Source organism: Lytechinus pictus, chromosome 13 (assembly GCF_037042905.1).
Source record: "Lytechinus pictus isolate F3 Inbred chromosome 13, Lp3.0, whole genome shotgun sequence".
In the NCBI taxonomy this organism is placed as follows: Eukaryota; Metazoa; Echinodermata; class Echinoidea; order Temnopleuroida; family Toxopneustidae; genus Lytechinus; species Lytechinus pictus.
The window spans coordinates 6,891,795-6,911,217 of NC_087257.1; the positions used below are offsets into that span (position 1 = coordinate 6,891,795).

At 35.6% G+C, this 19,423-nt stretch overlaps 1 protein-coding gene across 1 annotated transcript in view; it reads left to right on the forward strand.

The window, feature by feature from the left end:
* The window catches only part of LOC129274952 (integrin alpha pat-2-like), a 44,224-nt gene that overhangs the window by 21,989 nt on the left and 2,812 nt on the right, over positions 1-19,423 (forward strand). The window contains exons 12-27 of the mRNA XM_064108568.1: positions 975-1,065; positions 5,518-5,563; positions 6,284-6,388; positions 7,774-7,829; positions 8,521-8,669; positions 9,068-9,208; positions 10,416-10,480; positions 11,817-11,964; positions 13,249-13,326; positions 13,743-13,822; positions 14,826-14,915; positions 15,851-15,956; positions 16,682-16,849; positions 17,541-17,786; positions 18,204-18,308; positions 18,991-19,113. Of these exons, the coding sequence (XP_063964638.1) occupies positions 975-1,065; positions 5,518-5,563; positions 6,284-6,388; positions 7,774-7,829; positions 8,521-8,669; positions 9,068-9,208; positions 10,416-10,480; positions 11,817-11,964; positions 13,249-13,326; positions 13,743-13,822; positions 14,826-14,915; positions 15,851-15,956; positions 16,682-16,849; positions 17,541-17,786; positions 18,204-18,308; positions 18,991-19,113 (1,797 nt within the window). The remainder of the gene's footprint in view (positions 1-974; positions 1,066-5,517; positions 5,564-6,283; positions 6,389-7,773; positions 7,830-8,520; positions 8,670-9,067; positions 9,209-10,415; positions 10,481-11,816; positions 11,965-13,248; positions 13,327-13,742; positions 13,823-14,825; positions 14,916-15,850; positions 15,957-16,681; positions 16,850-17,540; positions 17,787-18,203; positions 18,309-18,990; positions 19,114-19,423) is intronic.

Consider the following 19,423-nt stretch of genomic DNA (forward strand, 5'->3'; position numbering starts at 1 on the left):
ATATTATTCAAAACAAAAAAAAATACGTCCGGGGCTCGATTCCCGGCCGCGGCACCTATGCCCGTGAGCAAGGCATTTAATCTACAATGCTCTTTTATCCTGCTTTCAAAACAATGAAAATGCTATATGCATTATTGGTAACTAGGTGTGCACTTGTTTAAAAAAAATACGTTTATTCAAAACAAAACAAAATTACGTTCGGGTGGAGGTGCCGTGGCCGAGTGGTCTAAGCGCCTGACTATATGGAAAGTCCGGGGTTTGATCCCGGCCGCGGCACCTATACTCATAAGCAATGCTTTTAATCGGCAATACTCTTTTATCCTGCATTCCAATAAATGAAAATGTTATACGCATTATTGAATGAAAATGCTATACGCATTAAATGAAAATGTTATGCGCATTATTGGTAACTAGGTGTGCAGTCGTTTAAAAAAAATAGCTTCGATTAAATATAGGGAGAACAACCCCGATGTCATGATATAATGATTCAAAATGCCACTAATTGAATATGACAAGTTTAAAGATTGGTAACAATAGAAAATAAAATTATTAACAATATAAGTATTGGTAACAATAGAAAGTAAAATGTATGAACAAATATGAACAAAACTTGCAGAGCATTATGGAAAAATGTATTTTAAAAAATTCTGCAACACGAATTTTTTCAGGAAAATATATAATTCCGTTTTAAAATGAGTAAATGAAGATTCGAAAAATTATCAAAAAATCCCATTCCTTTATTTTGTGATCCCACATGTTGTTACCAAGACCTGGAAAAGCACGTGGTAATGACATTTACATAATTTCAAGCCCGAATCATTTTAAGTTAGCATTGCTGCTCTAAATAAGTATGGTGCTGTAGGGTAAGCACTTTAGGGTTGCCTCTGATCAATTCCTATCGAAATAACATTTCTATAACATAACTCGAACATATCACCTTTAATTATTATTTTTTTCTTTGTAACTATTTATAGGTATTAGAGTCCAGAGAGTTTGGTCAAGTCCTTGTCCCGTTTGGTTGTGCGCTGTCAGCAGGAGTCGATGTGGACTCCAATTCTTATCCAGGTAAGAATACCATGCAATCCAATTGATATTATTTTATATTATATCGCTCTTATTAATATTCATGAGTATTCTAGTTAAACGATTGGTCAATTCGCGATCATGTGACAAAGAGCAAAGAGCTCCGTATAGTTTTCTTCTTCGCTATTTATAAACGGTATTTTGTATGGTGTTTTTTTTTCAATTGATCACAAATAACCCTCATTTTGAATGTCACTTTTGATTAGGCCTACCATGTTTACCATGACGGGCCTAGTATTAGGCTACCTTGTAATTGTCTTGGGCTTGCAAGCCTGTCTTAGAAGATATGAATTATTATTGTTGATGTGTTCTATGATGTTAAATTAATTCTCTATATACTCACCGACACCAGTAATATGCTTCAATTCTGTCCACAATATGCCCACAAAGAAACTCAAAGCTCTGCTGAATTTTCAGCAGATATTGAACTGAACGAAGGAGTCATTGAGGGCACTACAGTACAAGGGAACAATCCAGGAAAGCTTCAGGTTCTTGTCGACTCGCGAACGATATTAATCACTGCGAAAGTGAAGTCCAGTTATTGCAAAAATCCCGTAAAATCGAAACTTGTCACGTTATCGTGTCCGCAGAAAATAACATATGGAAATTTTACCAAGTCGCACAGTGAACGAATAAAATAATCAAGAGGTATGTCCACAGACGCTAATCCAAAAATGTGTATATGAAATCCATAGACAAAGTAGAAGTAACGTTAAAACTTTAAAAATCCAGTAAATCCGAGTGGCCCAAGTGTGTAAACCATGAGGAAAGCGACTATCGCCTATATCAGTGTATATCATGCGATCAAGAAAGAAGTAAGGGGGGGAAGTTTCCACAGCAAATGTTCCGATCGAGCCACGCCTTGAAATTAAATGATTGGTTGAATGAAAGTTTGTTGACCAAAAACAAAAGCTGTCATTCGCCGGTTGATTATAAGCAAAATTTGATTGGTTGTTCAGAAAATCGATAAGGCGTGCAAGCTTTGGAATGCGCGTACGTGTTAAAGTACTACAAAACAGGAAATGTCAAGTACGCTTAAAAATATGTGAAACATGTAATTTACAAAGATGAACGCGGTATACAAGAAAACATGAACTAGCTACACACGCATAGCTTTGCTTACAGGCCATTTCTGTTTTCATTTACTTATTTTAGACAAAACCTGTTCTGTCCAGCTAGTCAAAATTATTCTTTCTTCAATTATGAACTATGTTGTTATGTAATGTCATGTTATTCTATTTTATGAGAACGGAAAACCAATGAATACAATACAAATAGACCACAGCTATGGAGAAGAGCATCTTTGTAGAGTTGCAGTTGAAGATATTCTATCAATTCAATTCAATTCAATTCAAGTTTATTTTGCTCTCTGCATAAAAATGAACACAAATGTGGTAAAATACATAGGAACAAAGTTTACATAACATCAAAGACATAAAAAAGCATTGAGAGGGAAGCAGCCAAAAAGGAAAATAATATCCTTATAAAAAGGCCGACCCAACTTACTTTAAAAAGAATAATAATTATTGACAATATCAAAAGTAAAAATAAAAAATAAAATAAAATAAATAAAAAAATAAAATAAAAATAAAAAATAAAAAACGTTCTGGTATAAAAGCATTTGCGGAATATATGCAGCTCAATAAGTCATAAATCGGAAAATTGCCAATTCGTCTATTGCCAACTCGTCCACTTACCAAATGTTCTACTTTAGTTTAGTCTAATGCCATTCCGTCCATCAACATTTCGTCTAACAACCATTTGGTCCAATAATAATTTAGTCCAATCATCACTTCGTGTAATCACGATTTCGTCTATGACCATTTTGTCTCATTACCAGTTGGTCTAATATACATTTCATTTTCATTCATTTTGCACAATTAACACTTATTCCAATTAGACCAAATGGTATATGAACTAAATGGCTATTGGACCAACTGGTTATTAGACGAAATCCTGAGTGGACGAATTGGCATTTAGACCATGAGGATAGTGGACGAACTGATGGTAGACCAAAATGATAGTAGACGAGTTGGTAATTGGACGAATTGGCATTAGACGAATTGGAAATAAACCCATAAATCCTGGAATTAGGTTTGATATATAAACATGTGCTGTAGCGGCAATTATCATATTCAGAATTATAATGATGATAAAGTGCTATTTTTAATTCATTACAATGGAATAATATTTCATCAAACAAATTGCATAACTTTTTAGTTTCAACTTTATATGTATAGGGCCTATCGACAGTCGCAATATGCCAAAGTGGTACAAACACTTTGTAAAGGCACACAAGGCTAAAATCAAGTGAACGTTTATCTAATGTCAACAAAACTACGACAGCTGCATCAATGATAAATTATATTGGAAAATACAATACAATACCAATTTACAAAGTTTCAACAAAGAAACAACGCAGAAACAATCTCAAATACCACATAAAACAAGAACATGAAGAAGGGCTATGCGATAAGATAATAATAGTAATAATATTGATAATAATAATAATGATAGTTATAGTAATAACAATAATACTAATAACAATAATAATAATAATGATATGATATGCAACATAATACATGTATAAAGCGCTTATTATGTTTCTAAGCGCTGCATACTATTACGCCGGCTAAAGGCGACCGCACACCTTACGATTGGTCTGCGACCCGATTTCATAATAAAATGTAGTAGACGTTGATGCTAACATTGAGACTTGGAATATCTTATTGTGTAATGTTCTAAATCATCGTACGAATACCTATGTTCAAATTTGTGACTGGGCTATCATCCTTCTTAGAATAAAAGCGAATTTAATATCTAGTCGTAATGACGTCATAGCAGTCGTACGATTGGCCACGATTTAAAACTAATTTGGCCTTTACTCCGAAATAAAGGCTTGCAATCTTTCAAAATGGTTATATTAGTATTCTTTCTATTAATTTAAACCTCAAAGAAAATAATATGTTCCATTCACATTTTTAGAAAATGAGCAAAATGCGATTTGTTCCAAAATCGGATCGCGAACAGTCGCAAGGTGTGCGGTGGCCTTAAAGCCCCTTTCACAATTGACGTACGACCTGTTTACGACCGCCTGCAACAGTTTTTTCTTGTTGTTGCACGATCGATCTCTTGGTGTCTTACGAGCACTCGCAGTGGTTGTAGACGAACGCACGAATTTGAGGTGGTCGGAGGTGGTCGTGACTGGTCGCATCTGAATCTGAACATGTTCAAAATCCAAACGCGATCAAATACGATTGATTTACTCGCATCAGGTCGTACCATCGGTCGGGCGATCATCGTGTGAGTGTTGTTCAACGTTGTACGACTTGGTGCGAGAGGTGACACAACTACGTATAGTCGCATTTAGTCGACTGGAGGTCGTACAACACTTGCACATGCGCTAGATACCTACAGAGACCAGTCTTGCGACTGGTTGCGATAATATAAGACTGTTGCAAGACCGATCGAAATTACGGCTTACAACATTCCACCACCGTTGCATTCGCATGTATGCGACCGTACAGCCCCTTTCACAATTGACATCCGACCAGTTTACGACCGCCTGCAACGGTTTTTTTCTGCTGTTGCACGATCGATCTCTTGGTGACTTGCGAGCACTCGCAGTCGTTGTAGACGGTCGCACGAACTCGAGGTGGTCGTGACTGGTCACATCTGAACTTTGAACATGTTCAAAATCCGAACGCGATCAAATACGACCGATTCACTCGCATCAGCTCGTATCCGGGGTCGTACCATCGGTCGGGCGATCATCGTGGGAGTGTTGTTCAACGTTGCACGACTTGGTGCGAGAGGTGGCAAAACTAAGTAGTCGCATTTACTCGACTGGAGGTCGTACAACACTTGCACATGTGCTAGCGACCTACATGTACAGAGACCTGTCTTGCGACTGGGTGCGATAATATGATGTGCCATAAGACTGTTGCAAGACCGATCGCAACGGCTTACAACATTGCACTACCGTTGTGTGCGACCGTTCCCCTCGCAATCCCTCGTGCAACACTCGCATGTGATCGCACGAGCACAATAGGATCATAAGCGACTTACTCGTGCAACGGGTTTTACTGGTTGTTTTTGTTGTACGACAGCTGTTGCAACTGTGAAAGCCTCTGTGCGATATTATGAGATGACTGGCGATTGATGCCTGTTGCAGCCTGTCGCACGACCAAAAGGTCGCAAGTGGTCGTACGTCAATTGTGAAAGGGGCTTAAGATATTGCATCTTATACCATTGCTTGCTTACGCTGGAAAAGGATCAATGAATAGAGTTAAACCATTCGGTTGTTTTAATAAATCAGTCAGAAATCAATCAGCAATTCAGCATGATTATAAAAATAATTTGGAGACCAGGCAAAGCAATGAGATTGTATTATTTGGTTGATAATTATGATTGTTTTTTTATCGTTCATTTTAGATCTCGCTGTTGGAGCCTACAGGTCCCAGGTAGCAGTTGTTTACAGGTAAAAAGAAAAGTCAATTATCATTAACAAATTTCTAAACAAAGCTTGCTCCAACACAATATTCCTGTGATTGTAGTTTGCGATGGAAAAAATTATGAAGTCAAATTGATATTTACTGACGAAGACGTTCAATATTCAAAGCGTCTCCCACTTCCTAAAGAAAAAAAATAAATGAGTACAACCTATTAATTAGAAGTTTATTATTCCAATTTTATTATTTCTTTATTACTTTATTACTAAGCAATAGATATTCATTCGGTAATGTTTGCCCTCATTCATTCATTAATTTAACTGTTTGATTGGAAATGTATTTCTTGGTTTGTTTGTGCAACTTTTGGTTTACCCATTATTATTTTTTCCATGAAAAATCAAATCTTGCACCATTAGGCCTACCTTTTAGCTTTTCCTTTTTGAACAAGAAAGAGCCAGATAATATATCTGAATATTTGTTTTAAGATATAATTTCAGTGTTCTTTTCAAATGGAAAAGCTGCAATTTGAAAATTCTTTCCCTGAGTCAAAATTTTCTCATTTCGTATACTATTTTTTCTTTACGTTTGATATCTTAGTCTTTGTACACAAGTAGTGGGCTCAAAATAAGAATGATTCCTTGGTGTATACCGATTATGAAGTCAAAAAAGTATTTTTATGTTGCCTTGTGTTCTATAATAGCCAAGAAATTTCAATTTGATTTGGATTTGACGTATCACTTTTTTTTAAGATCGCGACCATCTTTCACGGCATCAATGCAGGTATTCCATGAACCGAGATTTCTTGATCTAGATATATTAGATCATCTTCTTCCAGATGGGACACTTACTACGAGGTATGATTGATATAAATTAATAAATATTATTTCATGAGACTAGATTGATTGATCTAGATTTATAAGTTAATCTACCACCAGATTTGAGATTTACTACGATGTATAGATAAATCAATTGACTAATGAATCGATGGTGTTGGATATCACAGTAAAAGTGCTGTATGGCAGTCTAAGCAACCATGCTTAATTCATTATTTTATACCTTTTATTTATAATTTCTTGCGTATTTATTTATTTTATACTGATTCTATAACGACGGTCTCCAGTGAGCCCTTGTGCTTGTTTTGTGCGCTGGAAGGCAAGATGATCTCTCATCTTTCTCCCCCCTGCCCCCCCCCCCCCCACCCCTTCCCTCTTTCACCCCTTCTCTTCCATTTGACACCCGTATTATTCACTCAAATCAATTAAAAAACAATTGTCAATAATTTCATTCAAGCTGGGGCTTTTTCAACTTGTTTAATACTAAAAGCACTATTTTTATATCTAAGTTATAGGGGACTGCAATCTACAAACTTTGTGGACTTTTCAGCAGTCTCCTCTATATATACCCTATATTAAGAATTCGCAAATCTGGCACACTTAAAGCATTCAATAGACAAATACTTGCTTGATGTATATAGTCCATGCCTGTTAGCTTCTCTCTTGCTGCACACATGGAGGGGGGGGGGGGATGATAAAGTAGGCTTTGGTCTGATGAATTGTATTGTGGATGGGGGATGTGATTTGATGCATTCTGTTATGCATATGTAATATTTTTTCTTTTCCCTTTTTTCAATATCAAATTCCCTTTGTATTGCAATGTAAACTATTTTAATGTTTTTTTTTATGGACCCCATGGAAGAACAGAGTAATCATGTTAATGACTCTGAACTGCGCAACCCTTTCGATTTTTTATCTATTCACCATATTTGCAATTCAGTTTTTTTTATTTCAATTGATGCCATCTATGTTATTTATTTATGTTATATATATTTATGTATTGTGTTTTTAATAATCGGAAAATAAATAAACAAACAAAAATAGACAAATCCGACCTGTTATATAAGTTGCGTATTGTAAATTATGAACTTATTGCTTAATGAATTTGAATGTTTTACAATGTTTTACAATACATAATATGTTACTTGAATTATATTTGTGTCTGGGGTATCGAAATGAATGAAATGAAATAATCAAGTATCAAACAAAACTTTGTTGTTTAAGATTTAAAACACTTGTTTAGATGGTTTAACAAGTACTGCAAGGTTCATATAGTGAGCAGCATTTTTTTTTTATTTTAAGCGGCGTTTTTTACTTGGTAATAAATTGTAATTCATGAGCCTAGATTGCTTGATATTGATGTCTATCGAATTCCAACATCTTTAAACATATTATTTTCTTTATAGGATGGATCTGAACGTATGCTTCTCGTTTGTTGGCCTCGGTCTACCTAAATCAATCGGTAAGTCTTCATTTGGTATCATTGCAAGACAATTCAAATAAAGCGTTTATCAAAATAGTGATATTCAGCTGATTGGACTTTCCAACTATCTTCAACTTTCGAACTATCTTGACCTTATCCTAAACATAAATATTCATTATCCTCTTTATTATCTTGTTATATTTTCAAAAACATTTTTTTTTAAAAGCATATGCTCCTGTTCAAGTAAAAAAAATCGTTTTAAAACATTAAAATATGTATTAATATTATTCTTTACTTTATAATTTACATTGTTGATTAACTTTGTAAGATAGAACAAAAATTCTCGAAAGAGCGCCATTTATCGTCGATCTATTTTTTTTTCACTACTATATTGTAGAAATTGTTCGTTGTAAAATTGATTTGAATACATTTTGTAACAGCGTATAGGGACTTAATCAGTATTATAATATGATTTTATCAAGAGTGGCTACCCTGTTTGAATAAAACTACGAATAAACAAATAAATATGGTCTTGCCTGTCGGATCATTATAAGCTCATTCGCCAATTGTGTCTTGTACATGTTTTAGGCAAATATTTGCACTATTCATGCTATTTGATTGTTTTATTATAATAATTAGTATCATTGTTGTCTTTATTATTGTTGTTGCTGCTGTTCATCATCATTACCATAGCTACCAACTCTATCTCTATGGTTTTCTTTGACAACAGTCATAGGTTATAACATCACCCTCGATGCAGCAAAATCACAGTCTCCTCGTATGGCATTCATGGAATCGCGCTCTGCAACACTGCAATCTACGATCGTAGCTTCAACAGAGAGCACAATGCATTGTACACGGCATAAAGTCTACATTCAGGTACGGTGAACGTTTTATGGTTTACCCCTTTTTTTCTCTCAAAATAAATCCAAAAGGGTATGGAAACGAATAATTTTCAAATCTTATATTTTGTCATTCTTTACTTCAATAATAAAAACTAATTGAAATATAATTCAGCACAACTTTCTAAATACAAACAAAGAGAAGACCCCCCCCCCCGGCCCCCAGAAAAAAAATCGTAGTCAGATTGACTCAATTTCGAGAGTGACTGATTTGCATGTGGAATCTTACCAGGAAGGCTCCTTTTTGGAGTAGAAGAAAACTATAAAACGTGGAAAGACAGAATATATGAAATGGGAATATTGCCCATCATGTTATTGAGTCTTGATGCATTCCTGAAAGTCATTATTTTCATTTTATCTTTTTTTAATCTCTAGCCATCAATAGTTGACAAACAGACTGCTATATCAGTGATTTGTACCTATGATTATCTTGAGGACCAGCAAGCCAACTGGACACCTGATGGTTACCTCATACCTGTACTCAGTAGATGGGCTGTTACCAGGTCTGCATTTTCAGTAAGTAACCAATAATGCTAATGATGATAATGATGATGATGATGATGATGACTATTACTACTACTACTACCAATACTAAATACTTCTACTACTACTACTAATAATAATGATAATAATGATGATAATTAAAATGATAATATCGTACACTCGCGCATTTTTAGAAAAGCTTAAACCTGGGGTTGTTAGAACTATATAGATTTAGTGATGGTGATAATAATACTAGTAATAATAATAATGATAATGATAAATATAATAATAATAATGGTACTACTACTACTGCTAATAATAATGATAATAACAGTGATAATGATAATTATAATGATAATGATAACATACACTCGCGCATTTTTAGACAAGCTTATACCTGGGGATCTTAAAAGTGTACAATTTTAGTGTAGAACCCCGACTGTGTGAATCTTTCCAAATCATAATTATAGTCAACACCATTTGACTCATTTTCGTCCAAACTTTTATACTCAACCGAGGGTCATATTCTTTCTGGTCACATGGTCAGTGATGGATGTCTGGTTATATTAATCGGTAGAGTTGACAATGCAATATAGTTGGATAATAGTTTCTTTACAAAAATTAATGGCAAAATTAACATGAATATTCCTGATATTCAATTTTATATGACTTAGGTTTAAAGGGGATATTTATGATTTAACAGTTGCAATACAATAATGAGCTACATTTTTAAACTCTGGATATTACAAAAAGTTGTTGCCCATTAGTTTGGCAGAGCCTGACAATGTTAATTTCTGAGAAAAGTCATTAGGTTTATTAGACAACTGCATATACGCGATGTTGGTTAAGATTTATGGCCCTCTTATCCAAGATTCTCCATGTAAACAAAATTATTATTACACTAATCTGCCCAACTTTGGCAAAAGGAAGCAAGTGGCGAATTAGTCAAATTTGAGTTATTGTGTTTCTGAAACACCCTTTTTATGTTGCACGTTCAGGCAAAATTTGGGAGAAAAAAAATGATCGTTCTGTGAAAAGATATTGAATAAAATATGCTGTAAAATTGCAGTGACGCCTATGTAAATGACAAACACACATTGCTCATTTACAACAAATGATACATTTTGTAACTTGCTTCCTTTTGCCAAAGTACGGCAGTAATATTTTTCGATCTTTTTTTGTTGGTGTGTAAAGGTGGAAGCAGTATAAAGTAATCAATGAGTTCGATGTCTTTAAACAGGTACCTCTAAAGCGAAACTGTGCGAATGAAACGTGTTTTCCAAATTTAGTCATATCCCCAAAAGCGTGAGTATAAAAATGGCTTGACTGCTGGACACAATAAGATTTAATTTAAGTTTCCATATTACATAATTATAATATTCAATAAAATTAGTATTGTAGTTGATTTTTTCCAAATATAACATATTATCTGCTTTCTGTACCATCACGTGTCTGTCTTGTATTATAATATTCAAATCAATTTAATCAAATATGTATCCACATTTTTTTTTCTGGTGTGATATTTTGTATTGACATGCGAGCAAAACGATTTTCCAATAAATTTGTAAATGAGTATTAAATTTCATTTCCCCCCATTATTTGTAATTATCTCCTCCAATGGGGAATACAATTTTATTGTTGAAATGAATTGTTGGAATACAATTTTATTGTTGAAATGAATTGTTGGAATACAATTTTATTGTTGAAATGAATTGTTGGAATACAATTTTATTGTTGAAATGAATTGTTAAGTACAGGTTTTAGGGTGGTCACATTGAAAATTGTTATATCTATAATGCTGTCTGCAATTATTTATATATAGTTTGATTAAATGAATTGAAATAGCCCCGTGAAGCAGTAACAATTACCATAATAAATATGGATCTAAATGTACCGTTTCAAACAGTCTAATAATAGAATAATAATAATGTATGGTTGTAATTGTAAGAAGAATAACAGCAACGTAGTGAGATGTATGAGAATTTGTGATGGCCCTTTTTAAAGTTGACAAAGGCATAGATAAATAGTGTACATGGCATAGGGCTTTAGATTATTGATTCTTTGAAAACAGTAATGAAAATGAAAAAAAATGAAAATCCATATTTTATTGTTCGAAATAGACTTGATATGAAATTACTCCGAAAATTTGCTTTGCCCAATTGATCGTGGGCCCGGCAGCCGCTGTGCAGCGCCAGATCGACGAGGCTCTATCCCGGTTAATCGTTGAACGCCAAACAGGGTAGCAGCAACTCCCATCTTTCAACGTCTTTTGGTCTGACGCGGCCGAGGTTTGAACCCCGACCTCCCGGTTGTGAGACGGACGCTCTACCAACTGAGCCAACACACGTAATGATGTCATCAGTAATATTATATTACACACCCTTATAACGAGTAGCTTTTCTCTACTCTGGACATCAGTTGTGGGTTGAACTGTTCGGAAGCACACACTGTACATCAGTTGTTGTTTTTTCAGGTTTTTTTTTATTCCGGTAACTATTGTTATTCATAGTCAGAAAATTGAACGCTCAGAATCATCAGCATTATATGCCGTATAAATATTATGATAAACATTATGATAATCAATTGTTATCATGGTAAAATGCTACTATTATTCAAATTAAATCAATTTTCATATTTTCAGGGAGACGGATTATCTTATAGCTGGTGATAACGGGGAGGCTTCTATACGAGTTGATATCGAGAACCACGGCGAAGACTCGTTTTATTCTACTCTGGAAATAAGAATTCCAGACGAGATCAACTTTAGCAAACTTGATAGAACAGTTACGGTGAGAGGCCCTTGTAAGATAGCAACACTTTTGCACTTGCTCGGACATGAGCAACACGGTGCAAAACGCAATCAAAATCAATGTTGAAGATCTTGTCTATTGTAGTCAATCTGGAATTAAATTAGAGATGCTCGGCGGGTCGCGCGGCCGAGCACATGTTTCCCCCGAACCCACCGCATCATCCGTCATTGCAATATTTGGGCTGCGTTTATCCGACCTCAAGCCAGAATCGTGATTTGAATCATGATTGGAATCATGATTCAAATCACAAACATGAATCACAATTACTACAGAATCAGGGTTTAGACGACCTTCGTTCCAACGCTGTTTCTCCTCGGATTCGGACCGATCCAGTGCGCATCACAGTGCGCAGTTTGACCCAGGAAGTATAGGTCAACGTTGGACACTTAATTGGAGGTCGGCGACGTACATGTAATGTGGATGTGACAACGTGGGGCGCGCGCCTTGGCAAGAACCGGAAATAGCTCGACACAATGACGTCATATAATCATGATTCAAATCACGATATCGTTTATCCGAACATTTTCGTACGTGATTCTGCAGAAACGTCTTTCCAAACGCCCTTTTTTTCGTAGTTCATGTTTGTGATTCTAATCATGATTATATTCAATTTCGACTAAACGCAATCGTGATTCTGCAGAATCGTGATTTGAATCATGATTGGAATCATGATTATAGGGTAAAAAAGTGGCGGATAAACGCACACAGAAACTTGACAAATAAATATAATTATCATGGCAACAATGACCCTGCCCACATTTTGCCTGTGGGTACCATACTTGATGACAATAATACGACTCAGCAGCGTGACTCTGCAGAAGTATTGTCCAGTAGCACTTGTTGAGGAATATAATTATAGAGTAATCTGGATATATTTTGTAAATCTAACCCTAAGACCTCCCCCCTCCCTCACCAAAAATGATAGGCATCTTCATTTTACCTTCTGATATTGCTTCTGTGTGCCAACTGCTATGACAAACTTTTTTCAAGGTCAATGGTCAATGACCTTTTTCTACTGTATAATGGTATCTCCGAGATGAAATATTGCAGGTTGGTGATCTTGGTACCAAAATGCACAGATTCTTGTAAAAAGGTAAGTTAAGATGAAATCAAGCACTTAGAATGTACATTCACCCTTATTGAAGAATTTGTGCAATTCGATACCATGATCACAAACCTGCAATGTGTCTTCTTTCTGGCAAATAAATTATATTCAAGAAATGCTTATTACCATGCACTTTGTTTTTGGTCATGTTCTTTCAGGATTCCATTGTGACTTGTTCAGTCACTAGACGAGTCGTCGTGTGCCACATAGGAAACCCGCTCAAAGCAAGAGGAAAGGTATGTGTACCTACCATTCTTCATCTATCTCATGTCATTTACTTCGAATTGTCATTAAAACGTATAACAATAACACGCTTTATATAAGTAATTAAAGCCCCCGCCCCCCCCCCAAAAAAAAAAAAGAGAGAGAGTGTAAGCTGGCATAGCGCGAGGGAATGAAAAAAATACATATCATTTTAAAAGCTCAGGATGTGTATTTTCAAATTCAATTGTGATCTTAAAATTGGTTTTGGCGGACTTATTGTTGGATTTAGGTTGGTTGGTCACAATTAAACATACCTTTCACGCATTGACCTCGTAATTATATCCGTATGGAAATCATTGCCAAGAAAATACCGCCTTAAATTATATTCCATCTTTTGGACAATAACTCAAATCAAATCAAATATAATCTTATCCTTTACTTTTTTCAGGTAAATATGCGAATCTGCTTTCAAACTGAAGATCTCTCCGTGACAGAGTCTGAAGTCATCTTTGCAATGACGGCTAAAAGGTTTGTATGCTGACCTTTTATAGTTAATGTTTCCTCGATGATATTTAGTTGGTGATACGACATTTAGGAATAGAGTTTTTGGTTCAGAATAATGCAAATATTAGAATTGTAGGATTTATTCAATTTTGGAGGTTAGGTTTTATGTTTGAATTAACTTGCAGATTTTTCATCAGAGCAATCGTCACCCCAGCAAATGTCATGGAAACATTTAGTTGGTATGTTACTTTATCAAAAAATTGTTGCCAAGGGTACTATTGGCAATTCTAGCCGTGGCTCGCTGTGTCTCCGTGCTTGCTTGGAAAAGTACTTTAGAGTAGCATTTCATGAAAGGACTTGTCAAATGTTTTATCCAACAAATTGTGTTTCATCCGACAAAGTATGTTTTATCCGACATTTACTATTATGAATTATGCTTATCAGGTAATCTAAATCAAGACAGGCTTACAGATCTTCCAACCAGGGCCCTGGGAACAATTTTTTTTTCTGGGGGTGCTGATGAAAAGAACTAACAAGGGGTCACAACAAAAGGAAGGTCATTTTGATCCCGAGAAATTTGACAAGCAAGAGAAAACGGTGTTTTAATACAAAAGTGTTGTCATTTTCGTTACATTTCACCATTTTTTCACACTTACCAGAATACCATGGGGTGCTGCCCATGGAGAATAATACACGCAGCACCCCATCGGAAAATCTTGGGGGTACTTCAGCACCCCCACTTCCCAGGGCCATGCTCCCAACTCGTCCAAAAATAGCATTATACAGATGAAACAGCCCATGTTTGAATTCGACTTTAGCGCAACTGCTTGTTTGTTACTTTCCATTTTGGTTACATTTTTATGCAAATTTTCTTTGCAGATAACAAATGTGAATCCAATAATACTACATGTTTGTATCAATACCAAAGGCATCAAGTAAATGAATATTTGAACAAGATTGTTCAGCCCAATCTTTAGGTTTATGAGCTATCATTCAAATATTTCGTTTTCCTCTGTTCAATTTTCAGCGGAGATGATGAACTGGAACACCATTCGGAGGACAACCATGCAAATATTTCAATTCCCGTGTTTTCGTCATCGAATATTACTCTTAGAGGGTAAGAAATATCAGAAAACGCTTATTAGAATAAATTATTGTATTTCAACTATCTTTTATTTGTTTATCTCAAGAGGGCTGCGTCGTTTTTTATAATTACACACGTGGGTGCTAATTGTCATGCCTACTTTTTTAGAGCATGGATAGAGGGAGCGAGTGGGGAAGAGAGAAAAGGTGAGATGAATTAACCATGTGGGTGTGTAAATGAGGGTTTGGATAATGGATGGGTTAGTGGCGGGTCCATAGAGCATTAAAGAGTGTTTGAGAAAGGGTTAGGAAGAGACAGCCAGAGAGAATGAATGAGAGCGTAATACGTAATTGAGTGTGAGAGATAAAGGTATATGTGCGTGTTTGAGGGCAATTAACCATCGCCTTTCTCCCTCTCTCCCCTCTCTCTCACTAGTCAAAACATTTTTAATTAGTGAGAGAGGGATGGGGGGGAGAGAAAGAAAGGCGATGGACATGGAGCACGTGCGAGATACAGAATGTGATGTTGTTTATGTTTTAAGACGTTTCTCAACAATGGTCGACAAAATCTGTTTCTAAAACAAAATTATGTATCATTGTTTTTACTCAACTAGCTCAATAATTACAGTGGAATATGTCACATAATGACATGAAATTACTGTTACCATCATAAATCACGAAATTCTTAGGACCGAGTTTTGTTTTGCACGATGTTTCATCCGTCTTTATCATGTTTGTTATCCTCCCCATTCTTCTCATTTTTTATCATGTTGTTACGCACCAGCACAGAACCACGCACCCGCGCAAACCCACACACATAGTTGCACACAAAACACACTCCAAACCTCTCGAGCGCATTATTCACGTCTCTGCAAAACGCACATCGAAACGGCAATGATCGAAATTTAACAAGGCAGCAAACAAAACATCTGTAATAATAATAATAATAATATTTTTTGCCCCTCACAGTGAAGTCAACCAAGAGCTGTTATTATTCAAGGAGACGGACTATCCTCTAAATCGAGTTGTGGAATTTCAAAACGATATTGGTCCTCTGATTACTTACACAATATCGGTATGTTATCACTTATGTATGTGTATCTTGGTAATTATTTCAATTCATTCATATAAAATCATGAAAATAGTTTAGCAATAACTGTAACGCATTGATTGTTGAAGAGTTGAAGGAAAGTTATTTAAAACGGTCCAACCTACCCGAACTAAACGTTGATTTGAATTAATTGGATGTAAATATAATGATGTTTTAAACATGTTAAACAAAGTATAATGTTCGCATATTTTCTTAAAACAAAATAGTAATAGGCACAACTAGAGCTGATGATATCACACAATTTTTATTTCTTTGTATTATATTAGATTTTCATGTTTTTATTCTATTTTAATGAAAATTTTAATTTTATGCTCTTTTAACTTGTCTCGATTTATACAATGTTTTGTTGAGATGGTCGTAAGTGTCTCCCGAAATATTACGTCAGCTTTTGCTAAAAAGGCTTACTTTTACAGAATTTCGATAATGTCAGATAAAGCCAGGCACGTTAATGCTGCTACTGCTGCTGTCGCCGCTGTTTCTAAAGAAGCCCCTAACATCAACCGTTATTGTTTTGATGTTTGTATTGCTCTCTGTCTTTCCCCTCTCTGTATTGATTTCTCTCCTTTTCTCTTTATTTCTCTCTCTCCCTTCCTCTCCCTCTCTCTCCATATCTCCCTTCATTCTCCCTGAATCCCTTTCCAAAAAACACCCTCATCACCCCCAATCTCTCATTTGTTCTCTGTCATTAGTTGGTTAACAGGGGCCCTAGCCCCCTTGGCCCCACGGAGCTCGTCCTCTCCTGGCCAACCTTCCCGGTCCTAAACGGTCAGCTTCTGTATCCGATCAGTGCTATAACCGATAATGATGGAGATTGTTACGTCATCAATGGCCAGTGGAACCCCGAAAATCTCACAACGGTAAGAAATATGCAATAAATGTAACAAGATAATTTTTTGTGATAATATGGACGATATTTCATAACTACCTACACTATTCCCATAATCGCGCGGATGAGAACAATATTGAAAATATACCCGATATGTTGATGATCTTTCTCAAGAACTATTTTAACCAAATGAATAACTACACCTTGTCATCCCTTCCTGGGTAACTTTCTCGACAAAATATCTTCTGACAAGCAAAGCGAGTAATTCTATCGTGCGGCCTTTCGTACTTCTGTGATGCATATCGCGGCTAATAAACGCGATGTAAATTATTCTTCTATTTTTGTTTGTCGTGCTGTTTATGCACAATATTTATCCCACACCCAAACAAAGCATGAACACACCTGCCTTTAATAAATCTGTCAGACTTGAAAGAAACCTTTCTGTAATTCGAAGTTATTGATCATGTTGTATGACAGTATGACAGCTCGCTCCACCCTACTAAACATTCATAAAAATAGCAAAATTGTTAATCCCCCATCTATCATCTATGTTGCATGAGCTCCACCGGAATTTCACATTAATCATGTAAGTTAAAGGTATAATTCAAAGTCCAGTCATACAGCATAATTTATAAGCAATATAAAATCAGAACAATGCATATTAATGACTCTACAATTTATTTTTAAAAGTTTTGGGATTTTTTTTTTCTTCGTTAACCCAGACATTCGGAAATTACATCCGTGGCAGACGACATCGTCGAGATGGACCTCTTTCCACATCCTCTCAAACGAGAATTGCGTCTCCATTACTATCGTCCCAACTAAAATCGCTTGCTTGTAGGTCGAGTTTGTCACCATGCGATAAGATAGTGTGCTACGTAGATACACTGGCCAGGGGGCGACACTCGGAGAGGGATGAAGTGGTTGTCATAGTAACAGCACGCCTCAAAACGGATCTCTTAGTAAAGGTATGATGTACGCAAACCTTTTTGTGTCAATGTTAAAGTATAATTTCTAAACGTACTCTTAATCTATATAATACAATCATGATACAATTTACGATATTTCAGAACGAAAAAATCCATCCTTTACATGAAGAGCTTGATTCCAAAGGGAGCTAAATCCACTTTATTTTTTCATCTATATCAGAATAAAGCAGCAGTGGCTACGGGAAATTGGTGAATTAAAAAACCTTGATTTACAGAAAAATACCAAAAGTGGATTTAGCTCGTTTTGGAACAAAACTCTTCATTTATATAACATTTTCAACACAGTTTCAACGTTCATATTTAATCGTCATTTTAAAGATGCCCCATAACCATTTTAGATATTAATAGATATATCTTTTAAACAGTAGTCGATTTTTTATCTCTCTCTTTTAATAGTACAATATTACAGGATTCAAGTTGATGACCCGTGTAGAAGCTTTAGTCAAAGATAGTCTTCATCCAAGCACTCCGTTTCTCAATTTACCAACCGCTGATATTGAGGTAGGTTCAAACTTCATAATAAACAGGGTAAAAAGATTATAATTTCCGTTTATTGGGCTTGCACGAGTCTAACCCCATATTCTACAGAAACCTTCTTTTTTTAATATATGGACCTGTATTCCGAAGTTGGTTTTAGACTCTGGTGTAAAGTTTCGGTTTAACTTTAGAAAGCCAATTGGATAGCCAGTCTGGGTTCAATTTATCGGCTAAATGATTCTTAACCGTCTGTGAAAGATTAATAACATAAATGTCGTCACTATTGAAGAATTAAGGGAAAACGCAATAACCATAAGAAACAAGCAATGTTAACAAATGTTTTGACATAGTTTTGCTTCCCATGATTTTAGCACAAAGTTAGACCATGTTCTAAATTAAACCCGCTACAGAATACGGGCCAGAGAGTTTTGTACCAAGGTAAATAGCATTTCGTCGGAAGCCTGCCGCGCATTTCATGATCCGACTACCTTTTAAAAAAATATTATTTACATTTAGGATTTTAACGCATCAGTTCAAAAAAGTTCATTTGAATACAGCCTAATGGCAGAAACATAATTATAGGCGTCAATCCGAACTGAGGTTGGTTGGGGGATATACATACCCCTGCCTTGTCGCCTTTGAAACTATTTTTGAAAAGTTACACTTCATTGTTTATAACCCCCTTTTTATCAATTGTCCCATATAGATCAGTACGACGGTGCTTGGCGAGATCGACCAACCTCAGCCACATATACCCTACTGGGTGTACATCGTCGCAATCGCAGGAGGTCTCTTTATTCAACTCGTGGTCATCATCATACTACAAAAGGTATATCCTTGACAGTAAACTTGCCGATGATGCTTTAACATAGACGTGGTTAGGATATCTTCTATGATTCCATTTTAAATGTTTTTCAAAGTGTTTGAGAAATCATCACGACGTCAGTATTATCAAGAAACAAAAACTAAAGTGGAGCGAATTAACCAACAACGTCTGAGGTCTCCCATTGACTGTGTATTATCAATAGATAGTCTTGAACTATGCATTTTAATATAACTTCTATATAACACAATGAATTACAATTTCGATTGTGCAGAGAAACTAAAATCCTTTTGAGAGGAAAGGTGCCTGTTTTGCC